Below are 25,407 nucleotides of genomic sequence, written 5' to 3'. Positions count from 1 at the left end.
TCGTTAAAAGACTGAAGGTCACAATTGTAAGATTCAGTCATAATATTAAAAGATATTATGAAGTAAACCGTTTTAATTATTAGATTCGAAGTCATGAATATAAGACAAAAAAAAAAGTCTAAATTATGAGATAAAGGGTTTGTATCTCATCCTTTCCTGTAGGTGACCTAAATAAATAAATAAATAAATAAATATAAATAAATAAACACTGCACATCTAGTAAAATGCTAAGTATACAAGGTAACCAGAATACCCTCAAACATGTTATTTTGAGTCTTATCATCTTGAAAAAGACAGAAAATATTAGCTAACAGTAGAAGTCTAGAGTATAACAGAGAAATTAAATAAACTGAGGTTTTTTCCATAAAAAATAAAAAAATAAAAAAGGGATGGTGGTTAAATGGTTAAAGAGGTGAACTTATGTCCCGGATGCGTAGGTGATGGGGCGTAAAATGCAAAGTGTAGTTTCCCAATTGAGTTATACTACTACTACAACTCATCCTCCTCCTCCTCCTACTACTACTACTAATAATAATAATTGTTGTTGTTGTTGTTGTCGTCATAATCAAATTCAGTGCATTTAATCAGAAAATATTTTCGCCAACTGTTGAAATGAACTAGTTCAACCAACACAAGAGTACTTGCAAAATAGAAAAAAAAAAGCTTTAGACAGATATGTGCAAAATCTTGTGAGGCAAACTTGAAATCATATGTTTTCTGGTTATTTCAACACTTGTCTTTATTCTGAAAGTAAAATCAACACACATCCGGCTTTGTTCTGACGTCAAGTTTGACGATTTTTTTTTTGGCTGCAGCTTCCTGCTACGTTTTCACACAGCCGTGCCAGCAAATACAGGAAGTAGGATGTCACCAGGTTAGAGCCAAAGTGGAAAGGTACTGCGGAGCTGTTTGTGCTTTAGCCTGCTCCCTCTGGGTGGCACTGCGCTAAAAGGTAACAGCCAAATGGCAAATAAACCAAATAGCAGTCTTAAAAAAGCAAGTTTTAAAGAAAGGGGCTAACATGAGGGCTGAATTCCATCTTGACATCAAAAGCTTAGTGTAAGAATAAAAAGAGTAACGATTTTTTGTATCATAGATTTTATACCAAAAATGTCTGTATAGACCAGGTAAAATACAAATGTTAGCCTACATATATGAATAATTTTCTTACTGAGCATCAACACCTAACAGGTATGTATGTGTTGAATATGTCCCCAAGTTTTAAAATAACCGTCTACACCAGATAAGGCTTTAAAATCACAAAACAATGCATCAATTTCTTTATGTCAAGCTGGGATTGAAACACAGGGCTTTGGTAGAGTATTCTAGTATTGAGCCAAAATCACAGATACACAACTTTACACAAGTCACACACACACAATTTGCCTGCCAAAGAGCCTCTTCAGCTCGAGCATTTCAAGATAAAACAGAGCTGAATAAGGTTGTAGGGTTGCCAATAGAGAGAGGCAAGGCAGAGAGAGGGGAGCAAAGGGGAGGGAGAATGGGAGATGATAAAACTCCACTGTGAGCCCTCCTGTAAGCTCAGAGCAAAGAAGCAACTGAGACCAGAGGGGTAGGGAGAGCAACGGAGCAGACAAAAATAAAAAAGAGGACCATCTAGACTCAGAATCTCTGTGCGTGGACTTGTTGGGACAGTCAGTAAGCAGCACCTGAAGACAACACTGCTATCTGTAGAGTTTTTTAACAGCAGCGAGGAGCTGCTTATACTTCAAAGAAGCTCAAAGAGATCATTCTGGACCTCATTCATCTCCACTCTGTTTCCGTTTGCATCCTCACCGGCCCAGACAGACTGACTTGAACGCTGACCTGCGATCCTTTGATGAAAGGCCAACTTCTGTGGATCGTGCAGCCTTTCCAGCCTCCACACTGTGCTGGAGCCTGGATCCCGTCCCCGGTGTGAGAATTAGAGGGGGGTGGGGGGAGAGAACATTGCCATCCATCTCCAGCCCACCCTCAGCTTTTTGGACGCCCCTCCTCTCTGCCTCTTCTTTTGCCCCCTGTACACCCCTCATCCCCTCACCCCACCCCCTCCAACACCTCACCCCCCAACAGAGCAGAAAGCGTGAAAAATCTCACTAATGGGTTTATTTGCTGTCAGATCTGCGCCGATCTGTCATTCCCTTGGACCATTCTGCTTGACACATTTCATAGTTGAGTAAGCCTCCTTGGCTTTCTGGCTAGCCCCTGCAACGCTGTGCTGGCTGAGAGCTCATCAAGAGGGGGGTGGGGGGGGTGGGGGGACACGGTGGTAGCAGTCAGTCTGACAGTCTCTTGGACAAGGAGTCCCTGAAGCTGCATTCCTCCAGTTTCCTTCTCCACGCTTGTGCTTGTGAGCCTCGTGGGCATCCTCAGCTTCTGTCCAAACCACACGACTGGTCCTCTCCCTCCCAGCAAGATTTGGCCTGTTTCTGCAGGGACTCTGGTGCTGACTGAAAAAGCGTGAAGATGTGGTGCAGGGCTGGGCCTCTGGCCGTGGTGGCTGCAGTGTTTTGGACTCAGTGCGTCCTTCTGCATGGGGTGGATGCCAAGAAAGAGAGAAAAAGGCCAAAGGAGGCCACTCCACAACACACAGAGACGTACAATGCAACTCTGTCCAACAGCGAAGAGGTCGGTGGAAGCATCAAGGTACTGAGTTACAATAACTTCTTTAAAAAGAAAAGAAAAAGAAAATATTTCCTCCTTTACATTTGTGAGTGTTGCAAAAAAGTCTGAGTTTAACCTGCAAATGTGTGAGAGATATGTACAGATTTGTTATTGTGTGTGTGTGGTAAAGCCAGGCAGGACAGGTGTGCCCTGCCAGGTCAAGCTTCTGACAGTGTGACGGACAAAAATGTGTGAAACTCTAAATGGATGACTTCCAGAAGAATGCCAGGAATGTGGACATCCAAAGGCCGATCAATGCATCAATTAGTGCGTGGCGCGGGTGTCTCCCACCAATCTTCCTCCCTGTAGGAGAACACAGCAGGATGTAGTTAAAGGAAAGATGAGATATGTCTAAACATCTCACTACCATAGCAGGAAATTAACCTTTATGCAGTCGCATGTAAGATGGAATAGCCACTGCTTTCTAGAGAAACAGAGAGAAAAGTCAAAAGTAGTCATGGGAAGAATAGTGTTGTTTTCATTAGAGACATGCTCCAGTTGCAAAACAGCATTACTGTGGTAGGTTTCCATTTTCAGGAGCAACAGTTGGCCCTTGACTCTGTTATTTATTGGTTTTCTTGTTGGTGTTGCATATTTGTGTGGGTTTCCAACGGGGTGTTTGTTTTGCTTTCAGCCCACCCATTATGTTGGCATTCTCATGTAACTCTCACTGCCCTATATACCAGCCTTCACGTCTCGTGGTAACCTCCACCTCTGCCCCCTCCCCTCACCGTGAAACCACACAGTGAGGTCTCCTTTGTGTCTTTAAGAACGCTTTGTAGGTGGCTGCGGCCTGCTGGTGTTTATTTGACTTGGTTCGCTCTGTAAAAGCAGCAACTATGAAGGATGACCTTGTGTCGGTGCTGAAGCCTGTATAAGACTGAACCCCCCCCCCACACACACACACACACAAACTTTGCTTCTTCCCTCGGTGGTGCCTTACAGGCTGTGATGCAACTCCTGAGTAAGTTAGATATTTAAAGACCTGTGGCGTTGTTCCCTGCCCATTGATTCTGTCATGCACAGTCCTAAGTCTGACTCCGCTGTGTCTGGGACATCCGATAGGGGCGGTGTGGCCCTGAAAACTAGGGCAGCATGCCGTGTAAGCCCCTCACAAAGCCCTATAGAAAGGGTCCTGAAAGGGAACACCTCAGTGAGGATTAGCCCCCTGTGCCTCCCTTGCTGACATTCTTTTCATCTCATCTTCCACAATCAGACGGTAATGACATAATCACTCTTAAGACGCAGTGTTATGCCAGATAGTGTCTTTGCCAAACTTTGTCACCTCCGACTGAACCTGAGATTTAAGCCTGACATCTGCAGAAGTGGACGAATTCATGGTTGCATTTGTTGGTACCGCTCGTTGTGGGCTTGTGTTCAAGGAAAGAGAAAATAAACAAATAAAAAAAAGAAAAAGAAAAACCACGCCACACACCATGAACAGTGGTAAACTTGCTTTCCTTGGGCAATTTGTAAGCTTATCCTATTACACATCTGTTAGGTCTCACAGAAAACAACACGTCCATTGGAGCTGTCTTGGCAAGCAGTTTGTATCCCCAACCAGCCAAACATTTACACTCCACATTTACATTTTTTTCACCTGGTGGCCAGTGGAAACAGTTCTTATGATGGCATTTCTATCTGACCAATCCCATGTGTGGGCTGCTGGCAGCATGCAGTTGGACATCACATTCCTTCTGAGTTTTCCATTTGAAAATGATTGACAGGAAGGTGCAGAGAGAAAGTCTTTTGATGAAACATGAAACAAAGGTACGAGCTTTATTGGTCTGCACTCTTAAAATGAGAGGAATCTGTCACTGTTGAAAGCAGTGAGGGATCTCCGATGGCTTTAATGGAGGGAGTCGAGTCAAACATCACGCCTGGCGTGTTGAGTAATAGCGGGGTTTAGCCTGAAGCAAGGGTTTTTGTTTCATCTCTCTCATCCCTAGTGATGATTAATGTAGCGGCGTGTGGGACCTTCAGGATCAACCCACACATATGAGACAAGGCCAAATCCCACAGGAAATACGACCACTGTGAGAGCACACGCCTCTCATACACTATGCATGGTGTGAACTGTCTATATTCAGTCTGGCTTGATGGTGAACTCTGCTTTTGACATGTCAAACAACAACGGAGGTCACGCTTACTTAACATTGTGAAATGACCTCATGAAACCATCTTAAAAGTGTGAAAAAGAAACAAATAAACAGTATTTTATCATTACATCTGGAACTTGCAAGTAAAATAAACCAGGAGGTTTTCACCTCATAGACACAGAGCGACTGTTTTACTTGGATTCATGTCAGATTTATAGAAATCCCTTAATCTTACTTGATTCTGATCATGTGCTGGTCATGTTTCTAAAAGCACCATTTATCAACTGGGGCTTCAAGTAAAATCAGCTGTGTCCATTAAATACACAAGATAATATCATATCACAGAATCATATTTTAGCCTCCAAGGTTCTATACAATCAGAGCAACACTGTACAGTAAGTGTTGAAACTGTGTTAATTTTCTGTGCAGCAGCCAGATTAAATCAAATTTTGGGATCTAACCTATTTATTTGGATGGTTTGCTAAGCTAAAGACATCAGACACAAGCAGCTAGTCTGACGTTATAAATGTGCTAATATCACACATTAGTTCACGAAATATTGTCTATTTATTCTTTATAATTATAAGAATGTTCTGTTTTGTAATATATATATATATATATATATATATATATATATATATATATATATATATATATATATATATATATATATATATATATATATTTAGCTACCTCTGCTAGCTAAAAGGTGCAGGTCTTTTAGCTAACTTTGCTAGCTAAAAAGTGCAGTCTTTTAGCTACCTCTAGCTAAAACCGTGTCCCCCGGGGACTCCTGTGGGGGGTACTCCGGGAGTGTGGAGTGCCAGACCTCCTTGTACGAACTGTCCGGTCCCTGTACGACTGGTGTCAGAGCTTGGTCCACATTGCCAGCAGTAAATCAGAGTCGTTGGACTCTGCCAAGGCTGCCCTTTGTCACCGATTCTGTTCATAACTTTTATGGACAGAATTTCTAGGTGCAGCCGTGGTGTTGGGGGATCCGATTTGGTGGCCTCAGAATTGGGTCTCTGCTCTTTGCAGATGATGTGGTTCTGTTGGCTTCATCGGGCCAGGATCTTCAGCTTTCACTGGAGTGATTCGCAGCCAAGTGTGAAGGGGTGGGGATGAGAATCAGCACCTCCAAATCCGAGACCATGGTCGTCAGCCAGAAAAGGGTGGAGTGCCTTCTCCGGGTCGGCAATGAGATCCTGCAAGTGGAGGAGTTCACGTATCTCGGGGTCTTGTTCATGAGTGAGGGAAGGATGGAGCGGGAGATTGACAGGCGGATTGGTGTGGCGTCTGCAGTGATGCGGACTCTACTTCGGTCTGTTGTGGTGAAGAGGGAGCTGAGCCAAAAGGCAAAGCTCTCAAATTATCGGTCGATCTACATTCCCACCCTCACCTATGGTCATGAACTGCTGGTAGTGACCGAAAGAACAAGATTGCGAGTACAAGCGGCCGAAATGAGTTTTCTCCGCAGGTTGGCCGGGCTCTCCCTTAGAGAGCTGACTTTGGGCATGTAGGTGCTTTGTCACAGCGGTGAACCGAATCCACCAAAAACCACTTTCTGACAGTTTTTCCAAGAATCAGTTGTCACTTCTGACATTCTGGTCCACGCTCCCTAGCAGGGACCTGTCATGGGATTTATTAGTAGTCATATCAATACTATAGTCAAATAGTCAAATGTAAACACTTGTACTCTGAAAAATAGTGGTATTGATCCATTCCTGATTATAGTCACCAAGAATTTGCTCTACCAAAGTGTATAGCAGCCAGTTGAAGGGTTAACAAAATCTTCATCAGCAGCCTGGAGGGTGTGGTGGTGAAGATCCACAGTAACTCATTCAGGAATCTCTAGTTTTTAATATTTCCTCTACTTTTGTTTTTACCTAATACTTATCTCAAAATATGTGGAAATGTTTCAAATATCCACCTCATTAGGTGCCAAATAAAAGGCTTGTGTTCAAAACAAACCACATCTACCACATGTTAAAATGTCTTTTTTTGAAGTTATTAACCAATACGTCTACAAATGAAGACTGAAATCCATCACCCTGATCCATCTGCAAAAAGTTTTAACATGAGACTGAACCATAAAGCAACAGTTGCCACAATAAAAGTGTGGCTGATTTTAAAGTCAGTGTTTGTTTTGTCTACTCAGTCTGGGCTACAGTAAGATTCATAAAAAATGGCTCCCACAGAATTCAGTTAACACAGTTATAATTCTTATTCTCACAATTCTACACAAATGAAAACATTTTTAATATTAACTTGAATTTCTGCCAGTAATCCCCCCCCTAAATGCAGGAACTTTAATACTCTGTATTCCTTATTTGCGTCACCACCTATCACATTTCCCCAAGTGCTTGTAACCCAACCCAGCAGCGGCAAATTGGTTGCATAAAACTGAGAAAAAAAATACATTTTGCACTGTCTTTGTAACGAAGTCTAGAGCCAGAAATAACTGTATAAAAGGAGGAGAATCTAATGACTGCTTACAATAATGTTTTGCCCACACTAAAGCCGTGTGGCAAATCTTATACCTGAAACAGATCTGCATCATTGGTGCTTTTCAACAGCTCATTTTACCTACCACAGGGAAAATGAGCACTCACCCTATTTTTAAAGCTATAATTTGTACACAAAACAGATGTGACACAGCAATCACAGTTTCTTTACGCTTATTTTGCTTTGTTATATCAAGAGGACGTCGCTGGTGATTTAATAAGCATAAACACACCTTTTTTCCACCTACAGAAACAGAAACTCAAAATTAGGCCATATTATAAATAATTTGCTAACATAATATCATTTATAACTATTAACACTTAAAAATCTGTTTCTACGGGATTTATTTAGCTAATCATGGCATTCTCATAATGTGATAGAATAATTATATTGTGCATATGGTGCTTGGAAGTTGTGTAATCACACAGTGAAAAGAGAGCAGAGTCAACATTGCATGCCTAACTGTGTTAAGCTTTTGCACGATAAATCCTGAAGGTAATCTGTGTCTTTGAAGAGCAGTGGTGGGGAACACTGTCGTAGATGCGTGACGACTGAGATGCACGCAGGTTAGCAGGATCCCCTCGTCCCACGCAACCTGGGGATCCCTGCCACTCAGGGCGGCACCGGCCCAGGGTTAGGCCCTTCCACTTATACATGGATGACTGCACAGGGATAAGAACAGGGGTGTAAAAATAAGGTATTATTTAAGGCTCTCTGTCATCCTGCTCAACCTTAAAATCTGCATGTGCAACATTTTTATCAGCAGCAAAATGTTTCATGTCAGCCAGTGTGTACAACCAGGTAGAAAAACAGATAACAGCAAAGTGAAAATAAGATAAGTTCCTTCATTTACATGGAAGAATTCAGGAGCTGCCTGTAGAGGAGTAAAGTTTCAGTATCTGGTTGCAGCCCAGAGACATGTTTTAACAGTTGTGTTTGTGTTTTTGGTGGCACGTTGCCCCAGGGGAATATTTCCCATTTTATTGCTTCAAATAAATTCTAGCTAATTTTCTCCAAACGACATGAAAAACACATTTCAATAGTGCACACACAGGAGTCATTTTTCTTCCAATAAGAAAATCTTAAAGACCTTTGCAAATGACCTGCAGTGATTCACCAATTTTTCCCAAAACCTTTAAACTTTAAACTTAATAAACAATGAAAAATAAAATAATAGACATAAAACTATCTCGGTGCACTTTAGCTATATGCATCTAAAACAATAAACAGGGCTGATTATGCATGACAGTTATCATGCTAACAAACCATGATGTCAATTAAGTGCCATGGCTATATATATGAGCACTTGAGGCACCTTGTAAGGTAAAAAAAGTTTATTGAAATCAAACGTTAGGCTACATATCATACATACATATCATCACTCCTATGCCTTTCTCTCTCCTTTATGCCTTACATGCATGTCTGTTTAATAATTACTCCTGATGGGTCGTGGTTGAGCATGGCAGCTTCCGCCATCAGTACGTCAATGTATGTGTGAATGGGTGAATGTGATGTATGATGTCAAGCGCTTTGGGTATCGTTCCAGGTACAGTAAAGTGCTATATAAATACGGACATTTTACCATTTACCAATAAATGGCAAACTTAGCTCCACCCGATATTTCTTAAAACTATATCTTGACATTTTTAGATAAATTTTTATAAGCTATAGTGTTTATAAAAGAGGAGTTGGCTCACTGAGGGGTAATTTCTGTGTTTTTTTTTACTATTGACTGACCCGTTCAAGACACAAGCAGCATATTCTGAGTCTATTCCAGTGAAAAAAACAAACAGTGGCAGAGGTTGTGACAGATTCTTTACCCTCATAGCCTTTGATTTGAATATTGGGCCCATCTGATTCAAGTCATTTCAAACATTAAGACTTAAAACTATGATATTTTTAAGACCAAAAAATTAGGTGAAATATGCTTCATGTGTTTGTGATGAGTGTCTTGTTTGGACATACAGATGCAGAACAGGGGTTAAAAGTTGAAACTAATATACCTTCCACAGAGCCTAAATTGGCATTTGTATGTGTGTAAGAGCAAATCAACACAACCAACGACCTTACTTTTACAAACAAAGCTGTTGATAATCAAATAAATCTGGGCTGTTGACTTGTGGTGATGACCACTACACCCACCTCGACAAGCACAAATTGTTGCAGCGCTGAGCTGCTTCTTTGATTTGTGTGGATACCAACAGGGAACTGTGGAGGTTAAATAGGATATTGATTTTTTATATCACCTGGAGCCTATCCAGGTTGTTATCAGGTGAGTGGAAAGGTACACCTGGTTCAGGTTGCCAGCTCGTCACAGGGCGAGCAGAGAGAAAGAAACAACCACTTACGTTTACATGAACTTCTAGGGAGAATTTAGCAACACGCATGCACACACGGGGAGAACATGCAAACTCCAAAAAGGCCCCAGAAGAGGTTTCAACTGGTTTGAACTGCCAATCTTCTTGCTATGAGGCGATGATGATAACCAGCTCACAGTTTGGTACAAAACAACAAGGGACACCAGGTACACCATCCAATGGCAGCTCCACCACTTTGTTCTCCCAAAACTACAAAATCCCACAAAAACAGTCTGCCGACTCTGTGGTAACCCTGTGGGACAGATGCCCTACTCAAATACCCCAAAATATTAAAAAACAAGATGGTTTGTTACAATGATGTCCTGCAATCTCTAGCAATTGTTATAGTTAGTAAAATTTATTTAATTTAGATCCTTAAAGTAGCACTATGTAACTTTCTGACCTTAAAAATAAGGGTTTCTGACTTGTTTTGATGGTGCAATGGTATTTATTAGAGAAACAACACTGCACAACTTTTGCTTCTAGGATGCTGCGTCACTTTAAAGCCGAGTTTCGCTTTATGCACCATGTCACATGCTAGCAACTGGATATCAACATACCTGACATCCAGAATATGCACTGTGGCTGATTCAGCAAAGAAGTGCAAGAGGACATTATCAGAGGAAGAGTGGAAAAGAAAGAAAAAAAAAGATGCAGCAAAAAATAAGACAAGAGTCAAAATTGGACTGACTTTTACTCGCTGGAGAGCGCTCAGAGTACAGGTAGGATGCAAAATGGATGATGAATTAGCTGCTGTCAGGAGGCCACTCACTGAGAAAATCCGCCAAAGTTAAGTAGTGCTTCTTTAAAGTAGTGCTATGTAACTTACCAACCTAAAAACTCTCCGTTCCTGACTTGTTTGATGGCAAGGTGACAGTTATTCACATTTCTCAACATTGAGAACATTGCTGATGCACTAGGTATGCCTAGACTTAATTATCTTGTTTCCACATATTTGTGACCGATAAATGTATGCTACCAATATCACCTGACGGGCTCCATAAATACCTGTAGGATAGAAATGATATTTAACTAACAGACAAGAAAGTCATATCAAGCAAACAGAGTTATTGTAGTACTGATACGCTGATTGGTTTAGTCTGGGGCACAAAAAAACCAAAACAAAACAAAACAAAACAAACAAACAAACAAACAAAAAAAAAACCCACTAGAATATACAATGCACCCCATTCTTTAGTGCCCCATCACTGAGGATAAATGCTGTCTAGAGGATTTAACATCTCTCAAAAACCTGACACATTCTCCTGGCCTGTGTTGGAAAGGTGTGTTCTTACAGTTGCTGACAGATGAGACAACTCTGAGGCTCTCACACATCAGCGGTGATCAAAGCCAGAGCCCCGCTGTTCTTCATCAACCCTCAGACTGATACCTGGATCCACTCCCTCCCCACTTTGTTCACGACTTGTTCGTGATGATGCATAGTTATGCCAGGGAATCCACAGTTTACTTTACGCCACATTCAATAGCAACGGGTGAGAGACTGATCGCGTCTGACAGGGCTTTTTGTGTCAGCGGGCAGCTTGGTTTTTGTGTCTGAATAGTCTTTAAAGTGCTTGGTTCAGACAGACGCGCACCTGCATACAATGAATCAGACAGTTTTTGGCAAGTTGCGTGCACCATCCAAGCCATCACTCGTGCTTGTAATTCTCTGACAGTATGGATAGACGAGAAGAGAACACTGCGTGTTTAATGGAAAGATTTGAGCATTCCTTAAGCTGATGATTCAATTATTTATACAGTGATTTGCTGTTATTTCTTAACTCAAAAATGAAGGTAATAATTACCTTGGTTACAGCTTTTCTTCCTTGAGCACAGAAAATCCCTGAGGGGAACAGTTTAATGGTTTAATTACAATGGTGTGTGTTGAAGAGGATAACGTGCAGAGTATGACTGATTTCCTGGCAACGATATGCAACCTTTTCTTTTAACGAAGCAAATGTATAAGGTGTGTAATTATAAATCACATGTGTGAGCCAACTTCAGCTGATACTGCTTTAAAGATCAAATAACCACTGGTTTTCAACATGTAAGTATTTCACTTACATTACTGGTGTCTTAAGCCAGGGGTTCCCAACCTTTTTTCCTCGTGGACCCCCTTCATGCATATACTAAAACGCCATGGATCCCCTGCTCCACTCTGTGCTGAAACCATGCTTGGTTTTAAGCTTTCAAAAGTGAAATTCTCATCATAAATAATGTATTCTGGTTGAGTCCTGTCCTTTGATAAAGCCAAAGTTAAATGAACAACATACAGCCTTACTTTTATTCATTAAAATAGGGACATTTTGTGGACATTAATCCCAATGTTCTAATGTTCAAAACCTTAGGGAGCCCCTGTGCTCTTTGTTGGGCCCCCTTGGGAGGTCCCGGACCCAAGGTTGGGAACCACTGTCTTAAAGCAGTTGTTTGACATTTTGGAAAATGTTAAGGATAAGTTTTGAGTGGACTGATGCCATTTTTGGTATGATATCAGCAGACAAATGTTCAGTTCATTTTTAGTTTCCATGAGCATGAAATTAAATGCTGATTCTTCTTGTGTAGATGAAAAGCAAACTTGACCCAGATGATCTTAGTAGTTAGAAGTCTCTGTGGCTCATATGACATCAGCAGATCAGAAATGTAATTTGGACTGGAACAATTCAGTGCACCATTACCAATCTAATGAAACATGAAAGTTCTCCATCTTTTTAAAGCCATAGCTTACACTGACCCTGTAGTGAGGACATTTACATGAAGTTTGTCCGACTGAAATTGTACACAACTGACGCTCACAAAACTGAACTAACACAAGCCAGCCTTTTAACCTGTTAAGAAAACTCAAAGAAGAGACAGTAAATCAGATGATTAATTAGCTGTTGTTAGGGGACACCTCATTGAGAAAATCTGCCAAACTTCAGTGGTGTTTCTTCAAAGCACTGAACCGAAAACCTCTTACTTGTTTAACAATTCCGCTCTCTTAGTTAAAACCTGAGTAAGAAATTTGGATGAATTCAACAGAGCTGTTAGGTAGATCATGCTACTTTTTTTACAATTAAGCTAGCTCCTCTCACCTGTCTCCGGTGTTACCTCCAAGCTAACCTGCTACTACACTTAGCTTCATATTTAACTAACAGACAAATGAGAGGAGTTGATCTTGTCATTTAAATTTTAGCATGAAGACAAATTTAGGTTTACATGTTTTGTAAATATCAGCCATTTCCAGGAAAGCTGAAAGAGCTAGCATGTTAAACTGAAACAGCAAAGTAAAAAGCTTTATCCAACAGGCCCCTGGTGTAATGGAAACAGTTTTGAGTTGTGGTGAAAGTATGTTTGAGCCTATCAGTCTTGCTTTTATCTGCGTCCAGGTCTCAAAAATGACCCGTAACAATTATACATGGAGCCAGTGCAGTGCTTGTTAAGTTGTTTATTTTCTCTGCTGTCAGAGAAAAAGCAAGAAGAAAACGAGGAGTGAGTACTTTAGAACCCCAAACCTTAAAAAACAGATTTTTATTCCAATATATTGAAAAGACAAACAAGGAGTTACTTTGTTGTGGTGAAACAAGAGGCAAGTTTTTAAAAGTGCAGAAAGGGGCATGTTGGTTTAGCAGATAAGTGATCCGTGTCTCTCTGCCAAACCTAAACAAATTCCATTCAGACAGCTCACCTCCATGGCTCGTCTCTATCTCCTCTTCTATCTCAACTGAATGCTCTTGACATTTGGGGAAGGGATAGGGTAAGATTTGCGCTTGCTTTAATTGGAATACATTCAGTCTCACATATTACTAAAACAAAAACAAACTAGTTCAGCACTCTGCATAAAATGTTGCATCCAGAGGCCTTCTTATCTCTAACAGATCACAGCCTTCTGTACATAATTTATTATAAATTAGGTATTTCGGAGCTGTAGAAAACCCACTAAAACATACCTAACTAAACATATTCTATACACATTTATTTTGCTAATTACATGTTCAGTATTTGTAAAACTAAAGGAGTATCTTAATCTAACTACGTCTTTGGGTTAAACCTGTTATAAATTATAGTTACTGAAGCCTGCGGTCCATAGAGCTGACATCACAGACAGGTAGATTCATTTTTCACCAAGGTGCTCATGGAAATTTTCATCTGCTGGAAAAAAATCTCCTGACAAGGTTTGTTTACATTCATCTGAGCCTGTTAGGCAAATAAGAAGTGGCGCCCACCAGAGTGAATTATCTAGAAAGAAAAAAATAAGCACAAACTGAAGCTTTTGATGGATGTTAGTGACTGATGGCAAAGTGAAAAGCCTTGTACAGATTCAGAGGGAAGGGAAGGAGGTTTCCCTGTTTGACTGGCAACTTTTAATTGTTTCTTAGGCCAAGCTTTTCCAAAGATGGTTAAAAGGAAGAAATAAAAACCCATTGGAGTTACTTTTGCAGCTCCTTTGCATTGGCATCCCAAAAGGCAGAATTATCTAATAGCAAAATACAGTCATTCTTCTGCTTTGCAGGCTTTTCAATATAACATGTTTGCTCTAAGGCAGGGGTGCCCAAGTCCGGTCCTCGAGATCTACCGTTCTGCAACTTTTAGATGCAACCTTTCTCCATCGCACCTGAATCAAACGACTGGCTTGTTACCAGGCCTCTGCAGGGCTGAATGACATGCAGATGACATCTGATTCAAGTGTGATGGAGAAGGGTTACATCTAAAAGTTGCAGGATGGTAGATCTCGAGGACCGAACTTGGGCACCCCTGCTCTAAGGTTAATGGGTTTTAATTAATATTCAGACCGGGTTAAGAATTTGCTATGTCTTTTTCTTTGTTGCAGATTTCTGATCATCAGAGGGTGGATCCACTGGGTTCATGGATGGATTTTGTCAAACGACCTGTTGGAAACTTTGCCGGAAAGTGTCGCAAACGCAAACGACCCCTGGTAAAAACCCCCAGTGATAATCTGTAAATCATAGTTATTAAGTTTAAGATTTAGTATAAAGGTGTTTTATATGTCTGTCTTTTGTTAGCCTGGCCCACCAGGTCCACCAGGTCCTCCTGGCCCCCAGGGACCTCCTGGCTCTCCAGGGGCTGAAGTGACCCAGGAAATTCTTCTCAAGGAGTTTAAAGAGATGATTAAAGGTAAAAACACATTCATTTTCCAGCATACATTTTAGATCTGTTGTTTTATTTATTTATTGTTTATTTAGCAAATATGACCTATGGTTAATCATTGGGAATGTATAATATTCTAATTATTTAGCAACATCTGTATGACAAAACAGCTGTAAATTTGCCACAAAGTCATTCTGAGATGCAATAACCTGGCTGTGTTTCTGTCAGAGGCTACAGAGAGGAGAGCAGCTGCACTCGACAGACAGACCAGCCCTAGCCAGCTACCTACAGTCCTCCTCACCCTGGAAGGGACGAACTCCTACCGCAGAATAGAAGAAGCTTTCCACTGCAAGCTCAAGGGACCCGTGGTAGTGGACAAGAAGACTCTGGTGGAGCTCCAGAACTTTCAAACAGTAAGTTTGTTTGAAACCAAGTAAATGTTTGTGAATTGGTTGAGCTTCACTCTCTCCTCAATATTGGCTAATCCTTCTCAGCATGGTTACATGCTTTGTTTCTTTGCTTTAACTGTGAAAGAGTGAGTGTTTTGTATGCAGGAGAAATAAATGAGGATCATCCCCTCCCTTGCAACTGGCATTGGCAATGCATGCAGTGCCACTCTGAGACATAGACTGCCTGTCTGGTCAAAAATATCTACTTTTTTTCATTCTACACATCACTCCCTGGGCAGCATACAAAAGGCACTCTGTCTCTGACTTGGAATAAAGTGTGGGGAAGACAGAAATAGACACTATTTGAAACAGTATGCTGCATAGGAAGAACTATGCCCTGTTAGGACGAGCTGACATGGCTGGAGGAGAGAGAATTATGTTTTGCTGAACTATTTAACACAGTAACAAAGCCTTATGCTGGTGAATGTGTAATGCTAATGCTTTGGACAATTATATTTGGTGTTGTTGCAGACTTCTTAAAAAGGGCTACAGAAAAGGATACAAAGAAGAAGGGGACTAAAATGTCAACAGAAGGGCAAAAACTAATAATTTTCAGTGCCTGAACTGACCAACCTTGTTGTTTTTTTAGAAAATATCGATAAATATAAAAGTCTAAGTCTGCAACATACATGTTCTGTATGATTTTACAATCAGATAACCGAATGACAGGTGAGGGTGTCAGGGTTGGGTATAAAAGAAGCATTTAACATAAACATAGACTTTCCACTTGGGTTGGGGTGTGACTCACCACTTTGTGCTAAACTCAATCAGAGAATTATCAGTAAGTTAAAAAAAACTTACTGAAAACATCTATACTACATACTTTTATTAAATGATTCAGGAAGATTCATTGAAGCCATGGCTGAAAATCACTTCTGGATATGTGTAAGCCTACAGCTTTAATATAGTCACATGGTCTCAGGGATAATTTGGAAAACCATTGTTACTAACACTATACGACACTAGGAAGAAGTATTTTACTAACTTTTTACAGAAATGCTTCTAATCTCTTGGGACATCAGCTAACTGTTATTTAAAGATATCCAGGGTATGTTGAACCTTCATTGTTTTATAAAGCCTTGAATTTTTAATATTTTCTTTAACTCGAAAAAACCCCAAAACCAAAACAAGTCTGACTTAAAGATGTATTATGTAGCTTTCAGAGGTTTTTATGTAGCTTTTTTAAAACTGCGTTCCGGACTCTTCTGATGGTACAGTGACATCTGTTGTTTACATTTCTGGAGCCGTCTTTCAGTGCGACACATGGCTTTATGCACCACGTCACAGGCTAGTAAGCGGATATAAACATACCAGCCATTTTAAACCAGCACCATGGCTGATTCGGCAAAGAAAAGCAAGATTACATTATCAGAGGAAGCGAGGAAAAGAAAGAAAGTGACAGAGCTTTAGACTGTCATTTACTAGCTGGAGAGATCACAGTACACAAAGGATGCAAGATGGATGGTAAATTAGCCGTTGATAGGGAGCACGTCACTGAGAAAATCTGCAAAAGTTCTGTAGTGTGTTGTTAAGCATAATAATAGAGTTTAGAATTGATTATTGCAACACAGTTACCATGACCTCAGATTTACATGTACATACGTGAAAAGAGTTGTGAGGATGCTAGAAACTGTCCATTTTAACAGCATAAAAAGTGAGTGTCATCTGCATAAAACTGGTAATGCACATTATAATCTTATATAAACTGCCTAAGAGCCAGTATGTACATAGAAAACAAAAAGTGGCCAATAACTGACCCTTGGGACACCACAGATTAGTGAGAGGAGGTAAAATTCTTAAAATATGGGAAAAGCTTCTCTTGGTAAGGCACTATATAAACCTAATATATAAAAAATTTAGTACATAATTTCAACCTAGGTGTCTAAAAATGTAAGGAGATGCTGTGGCTGACAGTATCAGAAAAAGCGCATATATAAACGAAGTGTCTCAGTACTTTGAAGTTCTTTAAAACCAAATTATTAACCAGACTGTATGATTGTAATATTTACAAAGAATGTTATTATTAAGAAAAGCACTGAAATGACTTTACAGTTAATTGACTAAGGAGGTCCAAAGTGGGTTGATGATTTATTTGTTTAACTTTATTTGTTTGTAAAACTCCGTCATAGACATCTATAACCAGTTAAAGACAGTGGATGAATATTACACATTAACTCTGAATTTTTACATTAATGTCTCACAATAGGACCTTCTGCATTGTCTTGATGAATGCGTACATATTACTTCAGCTTTCTTGTGCTTTCAGCCGCCTGCTAAAGGAGCCTTCCTCAGAGGGTTGGGAATGGATCAGTCTACTGGGAGGTTCACAGCTCCCATCACAGGGATCTACCAGTTCTCTGCTAATGTGCATATTGGTAAATGACATTAACTTTCCTTTATGCAGTATTTCACTCACCAAAGCCGTAAAGCTTCTGCACAATAACAGTCCACCCACACTGGGTGTTCAGACTCATGCAGGCTAATTATCAGGAGACAGTGGGTGTTTGGATTGAGCTCACCTTCATACTGTCATTTGTCTTGTTGAAAATTTTAAGCCTTTTTTTTGTTAAAAGTATAATCTTAAACAGTGAAGGAACAGCCTTTATTTTAATCAACTTTATTAAATTATTAAATAGAAATGTCTCCTATCCTCAAGGTTTCAGTCCTGTTTTATTTGGAAACAGCAGTGGTTACCGATTATAAAGTCTTGAGGAAAGCTACAATTAAAAAAATAACAGAACAGCAATTAAATATGTGTCTGATGAAGACCACGAGCAGCTGTGATCCAGTTTTACAGCATATTAAAGGGAGTCACCTGGCAGAGAGGTTGGAGGCCCTGCAGCTGTTCTTCTGGCTTCATCAGGCCCTGTAATGGTTAAAATTATGTGGTCGACCTGAGGGGCAAAATACAAAAATGAACAATGACACACGTCAGAAAACACAACAACAAAACATTAAGTAAAACACAATCATTCACAAACTGCAACAACACAGCAAAACAAAATAAACAAACATGTTTTTGTGAAATTAAATTGTTTTGGATTTGATGTCTTATGTGACATGTTTTGTGTTTGGTGCAACATACTATTATTTAGTTTTTATTTAGCCTGTTTTGTTTTCTGGGTCAGTCAAAAGAAAACCTCATTAATGCATATTTAAAACAATATTGAATGCGCAGTGACTGATTTTTTATTATTATTATTTTTAATCTCTTACTGTGAGTCAGAAGTAGCATTCATTCAGCACCCCCCAATATAAACAATATATCGTTTATTTTGTCAAGAGTTTCTCAGGAACAGTAGTGTGTAACTCTGTGGGGTAAACTGTGGTCAATAGCATTGATATCCCATCCAGGAGGTTTACAATCCAGCTGTAAAATTAAGTGTTTATTTGAAAACTCTTTGTGGTAAATCTTAAAGTGATCCATTACAACATGATTGTTTATCACATTTTCAGAATTAAAAAGGTTTCTGTCACTACTATGTTGCTCTATTTTGACCCAGAAATTATGATGAAACCTCTTCCTGTTGACTTTAGCCTCATAATCTGACAACTGAGGCTGTCTTGAAAATACAATGTCTGGTGACCGGGATTAGAAAGGTTGAGTTTCTATGTGTATTTTACATAAAATAAAACAACTAGGCAGACCGTAAGTAACAAAACATAGCTTTAAATTTTAAGGGTTAAGGTAAACAGTAATGCAAAAAAATAAAAAAATAAAAAACAACAACAACAAAAAACAAACAAACAAACAAAAAAAAAACATACCTTTTCTTATGATCTAAAATGTGCTTTCAATACTAATTTGTAGAAATTAAATTCTTTAACCCATTGGTACCAGACATCCCATAGGACGTGACAAATAAATATGTATTTTACTCAGTCTCCCTTCCAAGTACTTATACACATTACACAATAAGAAAGCTAAGTTTCTTTGGATATGAATGGTGTACATATTTCAAGGCAACAATCATAACTGTAAATTCAGCAAACACTTATTTCAGACCAGTCATAAATGCAATTTATCTTACTGAATGACACTGCAACAGAAACAGTAGGGTCAAGTAAAATAGTTGGTCCATAACAAGCCTTTCATCAACCAAAAAAACTATTTTAGGTGGCAATTGCAGGATTTTAAGTGGTTAATTGCCTGTTTACTACATACTGAGTTAATGACAGGGTGTATTTACAGTATATTTAACAACTATTCTTAATATCAAAACAATCAAACTGCTGTAAAAACTGTTAAATTTGACATGATCTTAAGAATTATAACTAAAAGTGCTTTATATTAAAGAGGAATGCAAGATATTTATGTGTTTGGAACCATTTTTCCTCCTTACAGATCACAACGAGGTGAAGAGGAGTAAGAGTCAGCTCAAGGCCAGAGACAATGTCCGGGTGTTGATCTGCATTGAATCACTCTGTCACAGATACACGTAGGTATTCTGTAAGGTAGTTAAATACTTGCTTTCAGGACTGAATCCAAGTCATATACAGCATACCAGTGCAGCCATGTGGTTTGCATTTGTTACAAAGCCACACAATAATGAATAAGATTTAATAAGACTGATCTTAAGGAGTCATTTTTCAGGCCACAACAACTACACTTTGCATTCTCCACATTCTTAGTTTGACAGTTTGTTTACCTTTTTCCTATAACAGTGATATTTTATTGGTGTTAAATGCTGCCTTTACTTTCTCCAGAGTTTATGAGCTGTTAAAGGTGTCGTCTGTAGTACTTTGTATGGAACCAGTTTGGCATTTCCTGTATAAAAGCAGTGCAGGTCTTTAAAGGAAGTGTCCTCTCATTTAGACCCTTCGTCCCTGCCGCCTAAGTAATCTTTATAGACTCACCTTTGACATGTTGGGCAGCCTGTTATATACAACAGCACAGCAGTAAATGCTCTTGTTTGGGATGTGGGAGGCAGATAATGAAGTACATGATACCAGAGATCTATGTGGAACAAATCTGAGGCTTTTCAAGTATTTCAACATTTCTATTTATATAAAGTCAGAGAAAAGTTTGAAAAAATTGCTCCCAGTAGTCTTCCCAGGACTGTGCAGAGCTCCAGAGTCTCTCTTCTAGTGTGGTACAATGAGGGGAATGTATAAATAATATTATGATGGGTTTCTTAACCCAAAAGAGTGCTTGGCTTTTGCTTTTTGAGCCAGAGCCCCAGCAAGTCTCACCCTCCCACACATGAAAATGTAGAGAATGTGAAATGAGGTTCATCATGATGGCAGTTGGAGACTTGAGCAAAGACAAACATGATTGATTTGCTCAAAAAAAAAAAAAAAAAAAAAAAAAAAGACTGAAATTTACAATTTTCCACTTAACATGAGCCAGTTCTCTCTCTGTGTGGTTGAAGGCTGCAGCATAGTTTCAACCATCTGTTCAGACTCTGAGGTTGCTGATTTGTTCAAGGAAAAGTAGGACTTTTGGGAAAAATGCTTTTTTGCTTTTTTGTAAACAGTTAAATGAGAATCTTGATATTACTCTCATATCTGTACCAGGACTCCAAGGCTAGAGGAGCAACTAACTTAGTTTAGCCGATAGGATGGAAATAGATGTACGTAAATACATAAAAAGCTTTTATAAAAGATTATAAGGTTTTTTTTTTATTATTATTGTAGCTTTCTCTTTGAGTTTTTCCCTTTTGTCTACGTGCGAACACATATTTAGGTCAATTAAAATTGACATGTTGAAAACTGCATCCATTTCTTTACAGGGTTGGTGTGCAGACAAGAAAACCTCTGCAAACAATAACACATACACCCACAGTTATTGCTTGACTGGGCAGCCCAGACTCACATAAAAAACACAACTAAACATGAAACAGAACACTTTTTACTTTTGTTGATGAACATGAAGTCTGTACTTTTTAATCATGTAACTCAGCATGACACTCAAAGTGATGTAATTCAGTAGGACGAGTAGTCCGTGTGTCCAGCATGTTTTGCGTGTTTAGCCAAGCGAGAGTTTGGGACTTGGCACCCAGAAGGATATTTTAATGTCATACATGAGTACATGAACCAGTGCAAAGGAGAAATTTCTGGTTCTTTTTACCTCTTCACAAAAGCAGTTTATATTGAGCTTAGAAATACAGATGAAAGGCCTACACCTGCCACAGTGTGATCAGATGGCCTCTCTGTTCTATTCTATTCTATTCTATTCTATTCTACTGTCATTTAGCAGATGCTTTTATCCAAAGCAACTTACATTTGAGAGTAAGAACAACACAAGCAAGAATAGTAGAGGAGTGACAGTGGAGAGTGAAGCAAATATCAGACTTCAAATGAAATGATGCTACTGACTGGATCTGAACTTCTGACCTCAGGAACCATAATCATCCTCTTTAACCACAAAACTATCCAGTCTCTCTGACGTTTATTTTGTACCAAACCTACAAACATACTGCGCCTGTTACCCACAATGCATTGTGCACTCTGGCACAGCAAACCAGCAACACTTCACGGCAATGGTGATGTAGAGAAGCTGCAGATGCAGCGTGCACATCAGACGCCTTGTCTGCTCTTGATTATTTATGGGAATATTATGTGCTGTCTGAAAATGAAATTTTAGTAAAATGAGACAGCAGGTTAATATATTTTCTATTAATGTCAGCAGACAGACTCCATACAAATCGATGTTTTACTTACGGATTAATGCAGTCGCCTGATTTAAGTAGGTTATACTTGCTCTGCATACAGTGGTACTTTTTAGTAGAGCTGTTAAAAAGAATGTCAAATGTGTAAAGGATCCAAAATATCAGGTGCTGCACACACAAATATATTTATGCTGCAATGTAAATAGTAATAAAGAGCAATGACTCCTACAGTTACAAGAGCAAAATAAGCTTTGACTCGAGAATAAAGTACTTAACTATGATCATAAGCTAAACAGCACCAGAGTGTTATCAAGCTTTGGATGATAACTTCCCGGCCTTCTTAAAAGAACTGCATTAACAGAGCATTTGCAACTAATTTAGTTTAAACACACTAAATGCTCATCTATTTTCCTTTTACATACGTAAATAGGTATGTCTGTTTCAACAATTGTAAAATTCCACTGCCCTCATAGTCCCATGAGTCCTTTTTGTTGGCTTGGCTGTTGTCAATACATCCACCAGAGGGCAGTGAAGAGTTCAGAGTTCACCTCCAAGTTCTGACGTTGGTTTCAGACAACAGCAAACAAGGTGGCGACGGAGGAGATCACGATAATATTCATTCTCAGAAGGAGTCATAAAAAGAGGTAGCACGTCAGATGGTGGTGATTTGTGCAACCATTAAATACAGTGAGGTTTCTTCTTTGTTCCTTTTGCTGGTCGCACATCAGCTATATTACTCAACACTGCTCCCACAGTCTCTGGAGATAGTACCCCATTTGCTCAGTCAAAGTACACATCCACAAGAACCCTGAAAATCGACCAAATTAAGCATGTAAAGGATGATTTTCCATGTTAAGTGTTAAGTATAAATGAGCCCGCCAAATTAAAACACAGGCTCAAAATGTACCACTGAGGGCAGTGAGGGGCTGGTGCAAAGACAGCTCCAGCAAAATATTATATAAAGAATATAGGCCATTTAAAACACAGAAATTCTCCATACTATCATGGGGAAAATATAAAAAATCAATAAAAATGGGAGCTCATACTTTTCCCGTGTATCCTTGCGGAAAACATATCAAGAAAAAAAATCCTAAATCATCCCGTCCTCTCACCTTTGGCCAGAAAGCACACATATTTCTCAAAGGTATATACCCCATTAATGTAAGACATTTAACACTTGACTGACCTTACCAAGGTGTCAAGAAATGCAGCTTTGTCTTGTATGAAAACTCTTCTGTTATTAATGTCATTGCAGTTCACTGGAGATGATCGTTGGATTAGAAAGTAACAGCAGGATATTCACAGTCAGTGTGCAGGGGCTGCTGGAGCTGCAGGTAAGAGACAAACAAGCAGGAAATAGCAAACTGTGCTTTCTGACATCATCAGCGTACCCCATGTTTTCCTTTTGCAGGCTGGTCAGTACACTTCCATATTCGTGGATAACGCTGCTGGTGCTTCCATAACAATACAGAACGGTTCAGATTTCATGGGCATGCTGCTTGGTGTATAGACTCACCCTCGAGTAAATCATCCTCCAAGCTGCTCACTGCTGCCATATCATTTTTTATTTTTTATTTTCCATCTTTCAATGAACTGCCTCTGAGCACCATCATACAAAACCAAACCACAGGGAACATTTGAAGGAAGAAAGGCTGACATTGACTTGACTGCTGTCAGACGGTGAAAGGACAGCGTAAGGAACTAAAGGACTGAGTTTGTTTTTCACAATGCACTGCCTCTTCTCCCAGGAACTTGGATGCATGTTGCTTTACCAATAAAATAACCCGAAAAGGAAATGGAGAGTATGTTTGTTACAGTGTATTGTTCATGGCTGTTGAAGACCTTTGCAGTAAACCAAATATTTTTTTTATTGTTCTCTGTATTTGTTAGAAAATCTATGGAATAACACAGTTGTGCATTTAATATCTATTGACATATTATTTTTTTTTCTACAATATCTATTGTGTACACACTCATGAACTATAATTTTTTGGATTAAAATTCACAATATATATATATATATATATATATATATATATTGTGTATATATATATATAAGTATTATCTATGGTACAAAGACTCTGTGAGTACACTGGATAAGTGATGGTAGACAGGCCTCACATGAATTTGTAAACTATATTCAGGCCCAGAAATATCTCAGTTTTATATAGATTCTGAGCTCAAATTTACAGCCCCTAAGACTCCAATAAACTAACTGTTCTTGTATTGCTGCAATGTTTTTGGTTTGGAGATACATATCTTAACACTACTTCTACTATATGTACTTCCCTAAAAATAAAATGTAATATAATTTGTGATTGCTTAACCAGGCCAAATCTGAAATGTTCAGTACTTTGGTTTATGAATACCTCAGTCATACTTTATTTTTAGTATGAATTAGCTAATGCTAATACACGCTAATATATGCTAAAATAAGATGGTGAATGCTAAATGATGGCACATTAGCATTGGCCTTTTGAGCATGCTAGCAGGCTTATGCTAGTATGCACTCAAATGAACCGTTGTGCCTAAGACTCCAGTATTTCTTTACATTTTTTTTATCAAGATGCCAATACAATGGTTTTTTGTCAGTGAAACATGGGTAACTTAGATTAAAGATGTCTTATTATGTTTTCTTTTATTTGTTTTCCATTTTCTTAGTGAGTTAAAGCTTTTTTATGCATGTTAAAAGTCTCCAAAGACTAAGCCAGAAAGGATGGGTTTGTAACAGAAAAGAAATTTAAACTGCTAGACGTTTCATGTATTTTTAGTACATATTGTCCTAAAACACACTGGCAACATGCTCTTTTGGTGGCTAGCTTGGTACGCCCTTAAATCTCTTGTAGTCTGAGGACATGAGCGTTTTAAGTATCTTTATTTTTGATGGCAATGTCCAGTAAGAAAAGTTTCACATGTTGTGCAGCGCTGTCTGTAGGCCAACAGGCTTTAACTGTGTCAAAATACAAATTTTGACGAGCAGTCAGAAATCACTGAAGCAAAGACCAATTTAAAAATGATTAACAAAGACTGGGTGTGGATTACTATGGTTTCATGTTCTCTTTCTTGCAAAACCATTGCTATCTAGTATTTACAAAGAGAAGTAGAAACTTGCAAAAAAAGTTTTGTTTGCTTCTCCCCCTATGTGCTCACACACAGTAAACTGTATCTAAATACAACAAAATTCCCAATAAAACTGTTCTCATTCGTATGTTTTTTCTCTTTCTGTTTAAAAATTGAAAAGTGTTCCTTTGGTTCTCTTCTGGTCCATTTAAGGACTGAAGGTCTTTTGCTGTAGATCAATGTGTTCTGATGAAGGGCAAAGGCAGAGTAGAGGGATCAAAGCTAGTGCTTACATATGCTAACACATTAAGCTAAGTTAGCATGCTTTATGTCCTGTGATATGCCTCTGGCATTAGAGTTAGTAACAGAGTTCTGATGTGTTTAAAATATATCATTTTAGTTGAAGAGTTACACAAAATATACTTTATATGCCTATATAAAAAAGAATAAATCATATTCAAAAGAAAAGATTGGCTCTATTGCATTGAGATCTGGTGACTGTGGAGGCCATTGGAGTCCAGTGAACTCATCGTCATGTTCTAGAAAGCAGCTGGAGATGATCTGAGCTTTGCAACAT

General features: G+C 39.1%; 1 protein-coding gene across 2 annotated transcripts; it reads left to right on the top strand.

The window, feature by feature from the left end:
* Positions 1–1,376: 1,376 nt before the first annotated feature.
* c1qtnf12 (C1q and TNF related 12) lies at positions 1,377–24,772 on the top strand. Of its 2 annotated transcripts, none has more exons than XM_042003332.1 (8): positions 1,377–2,628; positions 14,433–14,537; positions 14,626–14,737; positions 14,939–15,123; positions 17,426–17,534; positions 19,505–19,598; positions 23,026–23,104; positions 23,182–24,772. In XM_042003332.1, the coding sequence occupies exons 1-8, from the start codon at positions 2,467–2,469 to the stop codon at positions 23,278–23,280; spliced, it is 945 nt and encodes a 314-aa protein (XP_041859266.1). In that variant the 5' UTR covers positions 1,377–2,466; the 3' UTR covers positions 23,281–24,772. The 2 variants fall into 2 exon arrangements, with proteins under 2 accessions (XP_041859266.1, XP_041859265.1); XM_042003331.1 differs by having other exon boundaries at positions 1,379–2,646.
* Positions 24,773–25,407: the final 635 nt, after the last annotated feature.

Source organism: Melanotaenia boesemani, chromosome 13 (genome assembly GCF_017639745.1).
Source record: "Melanotaenia boesemani isolate fMelBoe1 chromosome 13, fMelBoe1.pri, whole genome shotgun sequence".
Lineage (NCBI taxonomy): Eukaryota > Metazoa > Chordata > Actinopteri > Atheriniformes > Melanotaeniidae > Melanotaenia > Melanotaenia boesemani.
The sequence above is the reverse complement of the archived record's forward strand: the minus strand, read 5'-3'. Positions and strand labels throughout refer to the sequence as shown.